Source organism: Dendrobium catenatum, unplaced genomic scaffold, assembly GCF_001605985.2.
Source record: "Dendrobium catenatum unplaced genomic scaffold, ASM160598v2 fragScaff_scaffold_370, whole genome shotgun sequence".
Taxonomy (NCBI): domain Eukaryota; kingdom Viridiplantae; phylum Streptophyta; class Magnoliopsida; order Asparagales; family Orchidaceae; genus Dendrobium; species Dendrobium catenatum.
The window spans coordinates 4685567-4697807 of record NW_021318832.1 but is presented as its reverse complement, the minus strand read 5'-3'; the positions used below and the strand labels follow the sequence as shown (position 1 = coordinate 4697807).

Genomic DNA, 12241 nt, shown 5'->3' with positions numbered 1-12241 from the left:
CATTGCAATTCACTTCAATACGACTCACCTTTAGAACCCTGATCAAATGCTTACATTCAAGCAAACTGGCCCGACGGCCCTTTATGGTGCTCTTTGCAGAATGTGGTTTTAGTTTAGATCAGTGTAAAAGAAATGAAGTTAGCTTTATTCTCGTGAAGGTCTCTGCTTCTGACCCAATTAGTACATGTCATTAACCCAAATATGTTCATTGTGACATTTATATGGAGGCATCATTTAAACAGGCTAAAATTTGGTTGATGGAGAAAATAACATTTTTGTTGGTCCATGCATGCTAGAAAGTTCTAGCTCAGAAAAATTACAACCATATGGATCCTAAGTTGGTCAAATTGTAATTCTTATAATTGAGTATTTTTTATCATAATGGGTGTATTGTCTTTTTCATCTTCATTGATGCTAGAGCTAGGGTGTAATTCTATTTACCTTTTTGTGTTAATGCTCAGACATTTCCTAGAAGCGACATGTTATATGATCTGAATATAAAGAAAAATGTGCAAGGGCAGTTGCACAGGTGCCTGAGTGCAATATTAAATAGGCAAGGGTTCCCACATCATGAATGGATGTGGGCAAAGAAACTAGTTCGTGAAACTAGAATTACGATAGGAACTTGGAATATAGGTTCCCTTACATGCAAATTATTAGAATTAATAAATATTATGATTCATAGGAATATAAATATTCTTTACATTCAGGAAACTAAATGAGTTGGAGAGAAGGCCAAGGAGATTGATAGTTTGTGGTGTAAATTATGATATTATGGTAGAAGTCATACTAGAAATGGTGTATGTGTGATTATAGATAAGAGTTTGAAAGATAATACTGTAAAAATAATAGAATTGGAGATAAAATCATATCTTTAAATCTTATTGTTGATGCTAAGATTATTAATATTATTAGTGCGTATGCTCCTAATATATGTTTGGATATATGTTTAGAAGAATTAATACAAAAGACATCTCTTGAAGAAAGAGTTTTTATTGGATGACATTTAAATGGACATATTGGTAGAGATGTAGATGATTTTAAAAGCATTCATGGTAGCTATGGATTTGGAGCGACTGATAAAGGTGGTAAGATTATATTAGTTTTTGCTATAGCTTATGATTTTGTAATTGCTAATACCTTGTTTAAGAAAAGTGACGATAAGATTAGAGAGAGTTGCCTTAGATGGTTTGATGGGGACATCATATTGTGGAAGGTTTATCAGAGACGTGGCCGCCTGATCTACGACCACGATCGAGTTCTTTGTATTTTTGAGTCATTTGTATTATTTTATTATTCATGCATTTTATTTATTGAGTGTTTTATGTTTTCCGTTTGTACCCCTTTAATGGGAAGCTTCGTATGTAAGCCCAAAGGGCAAGAGTGTCTTTTATTTCGTTGAGTCATTGTACCCGGTTATTTATAGTCCTTTCTTTCATCTTATTGAGGGATGAATGATTGCTTATGAAAATTTCTTCTTGGATGAGCTTTGAGGGCTCAAGGGTTCTAATAGAGAGAGCTTCCTAGGAGAGGAAGGAGATTTGTGCAATACCCACCAACCTAGATAAGTCGGGTTCATGGTTTCTTTCATTTATCTCGTTTTCTTCTCTCCCTTTTGTTTCTTCTTCCTTTTGTTTTCCACAGCCACTTAGCCGCCGGATTTCCTCCCCGTTTGAAACCCCATCTCCTTCCTCCCATCCTCACGGCCAAACACCCACCTGAGTTTCCTCATCCCGCCGGCTTCAGTATGCCCACCGTCGGCCTCCCCACTCCCCCTTCCCCTTTCACTCCCATTGCCTAATTGGGATTGAGTAATTTTGGGATAGATTTTTGAATTCAAAATTGTCTATTTGAAATTTAAAATCTTGCCTAAAATACCAAATCTATTTTAGGAAAGTTTCTAAATTAACCCTATTTGAATTTCAAATTTAAATTGGAGTTAATTTAGTTCCTTCCTAATTCATAAACCCAAAATAGGAAGCCCCAATTGTTTGCCACAATTCCCTCCCACCCTCATGATGCCGCCGGCCCCCCTCCAATAAATCCACTTGGATTTATTTCCAAACTCTTACTCCATTCCCTATTTAATTCCAATTGCTTTTGGAAAGTATTTGAATTTGAAATTAAATCCAATCTAGGTTTCAAATCTTTCCTATTTCCTCTTAAACCTTTTTGGAAGGATCCTAATTTAAATCAATCAATCAACTTATGATGGATTGATTAAATTAAATTTCTTATTCCAAAATACATTGCACCTAGACATTTGCTCCCTCCCCTTGCTTGGCCGAAACCCCTCATCCCCCACCTCTTAATTTCTTTCTTAAATTAAAGCATCTTTTCTTGGAATTAAAGTGGAAATTATTCCTAAATCCCTCCCATTGAGAATCTAAAATTTATTTCAGATTTTCTACTTGTGTTTCCCCACTTGTTCTACTAATTCCCCTCCCCCTCTTCCCTTGGCCGGCCACACCTTGCCGTCCCACCACAAGTTGAAGAGAAACTTCTTTCTCTTCAACAAAGTTCAAGATTACTAACACCCTTTGGAAGAGATCATCCTTGAGCATCCATGAATGGCGGATCCAGAAACTGATTACGGCATAACTTGGGACGAAGACGGCTTCGTAGACATCCTACGATTACTTTCTTCGACGTGAATCCAAGAGTTGATATCACCGTCGAGGATTACTTGTAGCGCACGTTGATCTATTTGGTAGAGGCTATCGACGAACACTTCGAAGGCATCGAGTGGAGGATCTCCACCTCTCCCTGAAGAAGGTTTCTCTTTCCCTTGCATCTTATTCCTTTTAGTCTAAACTCTCATTGGTTTGATTGCAGTCACGACGGACTCTTCCGCATTGCTCTTGCTTAAGTTTAGTAATCGTAGGATTTGAGTGCACCTCAATGCATCCTAATTCTCATTATTAGATTAGTGATTAGTTTGAAAACTACTACGCCTCATCGTGTTGATTTTCTATTTATTTTGGAAGCTTCAAAATTCTTACCATGTGATTTCAAATCTAAGCGGATAACCACTAATTGCTTTATTTCGTTGTTTGGATTTGCTAGTAGATTTATTCTAAAATTATTCTGATCATAAGTTGTGCAAAATCTAAGTGAATTAACATTGCTTACGTAGTCCTGCATCATGGTTTAATCGCATAAAATGGCGCCCTTCCGATGATCTGGTTAGGAGAGTAGATGTATTAGATTTGGCTTATGTTAAGAAAGGTAGAGGTAGACCTAAAAAGGCTTGGTTAGAAAATATTAAAAATGACATTTCTTTGTTAGATTTAAATTAGAATTTGACTCTTAACAGGATAAAATGTTGAAAATGATTCATGTAGCTGACCCCACTTAGTGGAATAAAGGCTTGATGATGTTGCTGTTGCTGCTACAAGAGCTAAGGTGTATCTAGGGGAAACTTATTGACAGCTGATTATATAAATTATGCTTAGTAGCTTATTCTATTTTGTCTCGTAGTGCAAAGCATTTTTCCATGCTTAAGTTCAAGATCGTACATACACCCATATTTGGATTAAAACAATGGAGGACCTGTTTTGGAGTATAAATGCCATTTATTTCAAGAATATTTGAGGTGAACTGTTACCTCATTTGCTCATGCAACTTGGTTACCGGCAGTTTTTTGTATTTTCTTGTGTGTATTCCTTTATAATTATTTGTGTGAGGTTATAAATTCTTATAAGCAATAATGAAGTTCACTTTTGTGTTGTGCGAATGAATAAAGGGAATTGGATTCACAGGCTGCTGGGGGCCTTAACAATTTTATGAAGGGGTGCAGTTGACATGGATAACTTTGAAATGAATGGGTTTTTTTTGCGTTTTATTGGTAAACCTATTCGTTTGCATAAATTAAGATGATCCCTTTTTAGCAATATGCTGTTACCAAAAAGATTATCAGCAAAACATTGTTGAGATACTTAATTAGAGGATGGCTATACATAAAATCTAACACAACTTCATATCCTCCTAGTGGAGTATAATTTTCTTTTTGATATTCTTACAGCTGGTTCCTTCCATTTTACCAAATCCGATAAGTTTATAGTGAAGATATACACTTGTTGATACATGTTTTTTTTTTCTTTTTTAAATTTGTCAGTGGCATCCAAAACTCAAAATTAAAAGAGGGCAAAGAGCAGATATTGTATGTGAGAGGCCAAAGGGAAGCAATTTACTCCATGATGGGGAAAGAGCATGCGTGGGAGAGAGGTGCAGCCTCCAGGTTTGCTTCTTTGACGTTATAGGTTACAAAATGAGTATAAACTGATCACAGTTTTTGCTTACGCTTTGCATACTTGGTGACTGTCTTATAGGCTTAAGGTTTTGGTTTCAATGAAGAATTATTTGTTCCTTAATCCAGCATTCATTGAATGTTGTCAGGGTACTTATCAGTCATTAGTATTGATTTTATGAGTTATCATTTTCTTTCTGAATGATTGCTGCATTTATTAAAAATTAGTAGTTTCTATGCCGAGTTTAGCAGTAATCATTTTCTTTTCGAGTTAAGCCATTGAGCTTGGGCGTCTGAATTATAGTTTTGAATTCATTATTTTCTTGGAAAATTACGGGAGTAAAATATTTTCATCTTTATTGTTGATTGTTTTCACTTTATATAGCAGCCGAGTTTTTAATTATATTTTTGTGATATTGGATTATTCTTATTTAAAATTTTATACACACACATATGTGCATATACTTGGTGCATACATTTATGAATATGCTTGTTGTTTGTCGGTAACAATTTGAGGTCGGTAGAATTTTTGTGGGTATGTTTTTCACAGAGACTATTTATTTCCTACACAAATACATCCAAAAAGTTGTGTCTACATTAGAGAGTTTCTCCCTAGGAAGACACTCTATTGCTCAAGTCAGTAAGGATGGTTCAAAAGATGAAATAAAATGATGTATAAATGACAGGATGGTTCACTAGAGTTTTCTGCAGAGATTGAAGTGGTTTTTGAATGAACTTTATTTTCCATGGTGGGTATTTATGTTCATTTGTGTGGAGGATAGTTTGGTGGTTTTGATTAGTTGAACTATTGATGGAGAACACAATTCGTCTTTAACACTAAATGAAAATTCCCTTTTGATTATGGCATTTTAGTCCATACATTTGGAGGACTGTGCGAAGGCACGTTGTCTTCAATATTGGAGTTGGATCATCATATTTAATGGGTGAAGGGAGGAAACTTTTGGGCATTAAGGTTCATCTATTTGGAGATAAATTAGATCTTTAAATTTTTTTGAGATTAGTGTTGGAGATGGTCTAAGTTGGATGGTCAGATTCATGTTAAAATTTCTAGTGTTGATTTTTTAAGGCTTGATTGAATGATCACCACATACCTTGAAGTTGATCAGACGAAGTAGATTCAAAAGGAGTATGATAGGAAATACTTGAGTTCGCAAGCAAACCTATCTCTTATTGGAGAAAAACAGTGAGAAATAAGCAAAATTTGGGTGAAATCAGCCCCAATATGATAGATTGCAATAAGGGAAACAAAGCAAAAACAATGCGAAAGCAAGATACAAGTGATCCTCAATTCGAGAGGAGGATCGTCTCTCCCAAATCTCTAGACAAGAGAGTCTAGAACCCAAATGCCAAGAAACCCTAATTCTCAATCAATCAAAACATGCATCTCCCTAATTCCCTCATCCCCTTTAATACAATATCTTTCCTAATTCAATTTTCCTTCCAAACCCTATTCTCCCCACTCCGTTTGAATTTTCCCTTGATTGGAGTAGTGGGGCCCGCCCCCTTGAGAGAAACAGATAGAGGAGGCGGAAGTTTCCGCCTTCTCTAGACCGGCGGCTCTTGGGCCAGCTGGTTCTGGACCGGTTCCAAGTGAACCGGTCTAACAGAGTATTGTCTTATTTTGCCATCGATACATGAAGATTGCACAAGCACAAGTTTTGGTATTCTTGTTTGAATTATTGAGATTGATTTTAAAATAGTAATTTTTCTAGGACATACCACACCTACCAAGCACCCCTTCTTTTTATGAGCTTGTTGCAAAAATTAAAAAATGCAACAACCCTCTCTATTTCTTGGAGTCTTATCCATCTATGAAGCCTTCGTCCTTTGCTTGTGTGTGTTATAACTTATGAGGTAATAATGGTAGTTTCGCCTAAAAGTTTCTAGCTGAGCCCCCCTTTACATGTCATATATTTGATGGAGAGGCAATGAATTATGTGCTATAAATTTTACTAAAATTTCTTACAAGCATCATGTATTATGTGTAAAGTGAGAATGTTGAATTCGCGCACCAAATTTTTTGGCGAGGCCCCTTTTTTGTTTCATGTTTTTGACAATGAGGTGCTGAATTGTGTATTACAAGCAAGATTGTGAAAACCGGACCGGACAACAAACCAGAAGAATGAGAGGTTCACGGTTCGACCGATCATATCGGGGTTGAATGATGTCGTAATAAATACTAATTTTATTAAAAAAATAAAATTATCAAAATAATGATGATATCATTATAAATTCTATGTCAAAAAATTAAATAAAACACAAAATTATGAATAAAAAAAATATACACAAATAATTAAAAGAGCTATTTTAAAATAAAAGATATATAAAATATATGAGTAGCTCTCAATTAATTGTTCATAATTTCATATCAAGTCAAACTTTAAACATAAATATACAAATAAATCTAGAAGTCATCTTCTAGATTTGTAGCATCAAAAGTTATATCCCTAAATCCTTCTTCATCAAAACATTCTCCCCCAAATGCATCAATATCATCACTTCCAATTATTTTATGGTCATCTTCAACATCATTTAAGACATTATCATCTGCACAATAAAAATATAAAATATTATATATATGTTGAATATCTCTTTCAAATGATATAATTTAATCCAATTGAGAACTTACTTTGAGGTTCTTTAGTACAATTATTATTTACTTCTTTAGCAATAAAAATGACATTTTATGCATAAATTTCATTCTCTAAATTCTCCAAAACAAACTCTGAAATTGATTCTTTATCATGCACAAAAAAATCTACCATATATATATACTTGTATAATCCAAAAGATCATAATTTCTTTTTTTATTTGAAATGTATTAAATTAATATGAATCATCACAAAAAATTATGCATTTTTATATACATAAATATAATTAAAAGTCATACAATCATATATATGCCTCAAATTGAGATTGTACTGAACAAATACAAGATCATTGAGCTTTTGATGCTCTAGATGATTTCATTCCTTGGTATGAATTCATATGTACTCTAATGTTTTTCACATCCAGAAGATAAAGATGTTTGACTAAGAATTTTAACAGTCAATTTCTATAAATTTGATGCACTTGATATAAACATCTTCCACCATTCATCTATAAATAATTAAATATTAGTTATTTAATAGGTAATAGATAAGCATGAAAGAAGAAATGTATATTAAAATTATTGTTTCACTTACCAGACTGTATTTCTTTGGCGGCCTTCATTAATGTAATTGATTTTCGAAATCTTTGTAAATTATCACCGAAAAGTCTAACCTTATTCAATTCTACTGATGGTTTAGGACATATTTTTATTTTCAATCAGCTCAATTAAATCTTGCATCACTTCAGATTTGTGGTAAAATTTTTTTTTATCATATTGAAAATAGAGATTTAAAAAAAAGACTGCATAGTATATGCCTTATTTTAGTTGGCTATCCCATCTTCTCTTTATAATACTTGTGTAAAATTTGTACATCTTTTTGATATTTCTAAACATGAACGTAATAGCTCTCATTGCTCTGTACATATTATCATAAAGAAACCTTAGAGGTAATTTTCATCTAAATTTATAATTCTCAATAACCGAATTAAATGCTCAAATAATTTTGAAGTTAGCAAATAATTATTCTAAAGTTGATTATCTAAAATGATGGATGATACCTCTTTCCTTTTTACTATTTTGGATATATTTGAATCAAAATAAATTTTGCTTGTTATAAAAACCTACAAGTTGAGCTTGTGATAATATATTCTTTTAAGAGTGATAAATATTGTAATGAATCTAGTAGCTCCAAGACTAATAATTTCCTTCTAACTTGCTCTTTTTCTTAGCCAAGCTAAAATAAAAACTTTGTTGTAAACAAAAATTGTAATTTTTGATACTCTTTTTACAAGATGCTGAATATGATACATATTTTTAATATCTTTATGAATAAGATTTAAGTAGTGAGCAGAGCACGTAGACCAATATATATTATCAAATCTTTTATATAGTAGTTCCCCTATATTTTTATAGTTTGTAATATTATCTGTTACAAGCTACATAATATTTTTGGGTCCTATTAATTCCACAACTTTATAAAATAATAAATACAAAGTCTTGACATCTTTTGTAATATCAGAAGTATCCACATATTTCAAGAAAGTTACACCCCTTGGATAATAAACAATAAAATTAATGAAGGTCATATTCTTGTTATCTGTCCAACCATCAGCCATGAGTGTGCAAATTATTTGTCCATGATTTTCTGTATGAATCAATCAACAACTTACATTCCTTTTTACAATATTTCAAAAGATTAACTCTAAATTTGTAAAATAATGACAATTTCTATCTTGGTTCAATTGTAGCTATATCATCAATTGCCTTTTGTGCAAAAATAGAGTTTATGATATTAAATGAGATGCAGCAGTCATAAAATCACATCGCTACTACAAAATCAACATGGTGTATGGTTTTTTTGGATGCCATTATATTTTTCAAAAATAGTTGGGAACCTACTTTCGTTCTTGGTGCAAAAAAATTTTCTATGTCATCTATCTTCCTCTTTTCTCTATCAATGTCTTCATGGTATGCATCTAAAGATTATGACTTGGAAAGTGTTGAAGAGCTCTTTTCTTCATCTCTATGTTCATCAAGAAAAATATAGTTGTGTTCTACTCCAACTCTTCATGGGTTTGCTATTTTTCTTGTTTTTTTTTTCATATTTTCTTGCAACTGATGATGAACGTCATTTTGAACTTTTTTGCACGAAGTTATATTATATATGATTCATGCTAAATGTTGTTTTATCCTATTAATTCCTACATCTTTATAAATAATCCCATAATATAGGCATCTAAATTTTATATATATATTTTTTATTTGGACATTTACTTTCTCTACAGTGACTCCAAGCAATATCAACTTCTCTCGCACACTATAAGATGAAGCTGACGGTAGATCCATTCTAAAGTAAAATGAATTGCTTAATACTCATATTAAAATGAAATGCTCAATACCTAATTCCTCAAATGATCATTCTAAAGTATTGCTTGTTTTTTATGTAATCAAACATAAAATATGTTCTACATGAAGCAACAAAAGCAGGGGCACTTCAAAATGATATTTATGAAGCAATTTAAAACACATTGCGGCTCCAAGTTCTAGCACGACATTGTTCAGCTCTTCCGTGGCTCTCGATTCCCACACAGGATGACCAGAATAATTAATAAACATTGCATTTGGGAGGAATGCATACCTATCGAGCCTTTATTGTGCGTTGAGTTTGGCGTTGAGGAGTTGAGCTCAATGTTCTGTTTTGGATAGGTAAACAAATAATATGAAAAAGAAAGCAACATGAAAAAAAGAATGTTGAAAAAATTATTGAAGTCAAAACTCTTCCTAATTTATTTCTCTAATTAACACACAAAAAGAGTGAAGTTAATTCAACAATTTTGAGGAACTAGATATTGAGCATTTTTTTTAATATGAATATTGAGCAATTCATTTTATTTTAGGATGGATAATTCAATAACTTCGTCTCATAGTGTGCGTGAGAAGGTGTATATTGCTTAGTGTCACTATAATAAAAGTAAATATCCAGATGAAAAAATATAATTTAGATGCCTATATTATGAGATTATTTATAAAGGTAGAGACATTAATAGGATAAAACAATATTTAACAGGAATCAGAGATAATATAATTTTATGTAAAAAAGTCTCACATTATGTTCGTCATCAAATGCAAGAAAATATGAAAAAATAGGCTTAAAAAAGCATAGAAGGAGTTGGAGTAGAACTCAATTGTGTTTATTGATGAACATATGAATGAAGAAAGGAGCTCTATATGACTTCTTAAATTTCAATCTTTAGATGCACACTATGAAGATATTGATAGAGGAAAAAAGAAGATATATAACATATAAAATTTTTTTGCATCGAGAATTAAAGTAGGTTCTTAAGTCTTAACCATCCTTGAAAAGTGTAATGGAAGCTAAAGAAGCCATACGACATACACCATGCTGATTTGGCAGTAGCGACGTGATTTTATGACAATTGCATCTCATTTATTGTCATAAATTTTACTTTTACTTAAAATGTAATTGATGTTATAACTGCAATTAGACTTGAGTACAAATTGCCATCATATTATAAATTTAGAGTTAATCTTCTGAGATATTGTAAAGAAAAATATAAGTTGATTGATTCATACAGAAGATCATAGACATAAGTAGTTTGCACACTCATGTTTGATGGTTGAACATATAACAAGAATATGAACTTGATTAATTTTTTTGTTTACTGTTCAAGAGGTGAAGATTTCTTGAAATTCGTGGATGCTTTTATTATTACATATGATGTCAAGACTTTGTGTTCATTATTTTGTAAAATTGTGGAATGAGTTCGACCACAAAATATTGTGCAGCTTGTAACAAATAATGCTGCAAATTAGAAGAAGGCATCGAAACTACTACATGAAAGATTTGATAATATATATTGGTCTTTATGCTCAGCTCACTGTTTAAATATTTTTTTAAAGATATTGAAAACATGACTCATTTTTAGGGTCTTGCAAAATGAGCATCAAAAGTTACAATTTATATTTATAATAATAATTTTATTTTAGCTTGACTAAGAAAAAGAACTTGTTGGAAGAAAATTATTATGCATGGAGCTACTAGATTCGTTACAATATTTATTACTTTGAAAAGCATATATGATCACAAGTTCGAATTGCAGATTATTATAACAAGCAAACTTTACTCTGATTTAAAGATATCTAAAAAAGCAAAAGAGAAAGAAGTATCATCCATCATTTTAGATAATAAATTTTGGAATAACTGTTTGCTAACTTCTAAATTATCTGGATTTTTAATTTGGTTATTAAGAATTGTAGATTTTAATGAAAAATCATCTCTAGAGTTTCTTTATGTTGGTATGAACAGAGTAATCAGAGCTGTTAAGTTCATGTTTATAAATGTCAAAAGGATGTACAAAGCTTACATAAGTATTATAAATAATAGATATGATAGCCAACTAAGACAAGCTGATAAGGCATACACTGTACAATGTTATTTTTTAATCCCCGTTTTCCATATAATAAAGAAAATTTTTATTATAAACTTGAAGTGATGCAATATTTAATTGAGTTGATTAAAAATAAAAATATATGTCATAAACTATCAACAACAATGAATGAGATTTAGGCTTTTCCATGATATTTTACAAAGCTTTGGCAAACTAATTGCAATAATGATGACTAAAGAAACGCAGTCTGGTAAGTGAAGCAATAATTTTAATATGTATATCTTCTTTTATGCATATCAATCACCTATTAAATGACTGATACTTAATTATTTGTAGATGAATGGTAGAAGATGTTTGTATAAACTGCATCAAATTTATAAAAATTGGCTGTTAGAATTTTTATCCAAACATCTTCATCTTCTGGATGTGAAAGAAATTGGAGTGTATTTGAAAGAAATGAAATCATTTAGAGCATCAAAAACTTAATGATCTTGTATTTGTTTGATACAATCTCAATTTGAGGCATATGTATGACTGCATGACTTTTAATTATATTTAAATATTTTTGTATATAAAAATGCATAATTTTTTATGATGATTCATATTAATTTTATGGATTTAAAAAAAAAGAAACTATGATCATTTGGATTTTACAACTATATAGATGGTGAATTTTTGGGTGCTTGATGAAGAATCAGTTTCAGAGCTAGTTTTGGAGAATTTAGATACTAAAATTTATGTAGAAGATGTCATTCATATTGTTGAAGACGTAATTATTAATTGTATTAGAGAACCTCAAAGTTCTCAATTGAATTAAGCTATATAATTTGAAATAGATGTTCAATATATATATATATATATATATATATATGTTTATATTGTATAATCGGGTATTGAGGCGTTTTTCGTTCGTGAGGCGAGGCGTAAGCCTCAAAATCAAAAAATTGCGTAAACATAAAATGATAAATT

At 31.5% G+C, this 12241-nt stretch overlaps 1 protein-coding gene across 1 annotated transcript in view; it reads left to right on the top strand.

Moving 5' to 3' along the window:
* LOC110113861 (vacuolar protein sorting-associated protein 52 A) overlaps positions 1-12241 on the top strand; it is a 70042-nt gene that overhangs the window by 1020 nt on the left and 56781 nt on the right. The window contains exon 2 of the mRNA XM_020846568.2: positions 4118-4240. Within this exon, the coding sequence (XP_020702227.1) occupies positions 4197-4240 (44 nt within the window). The 5' untranslated portion in view covers positions 4118-4196. The remainder of the gene's footprint in view (positions 1-4117; positions 4241-12241) is intronic.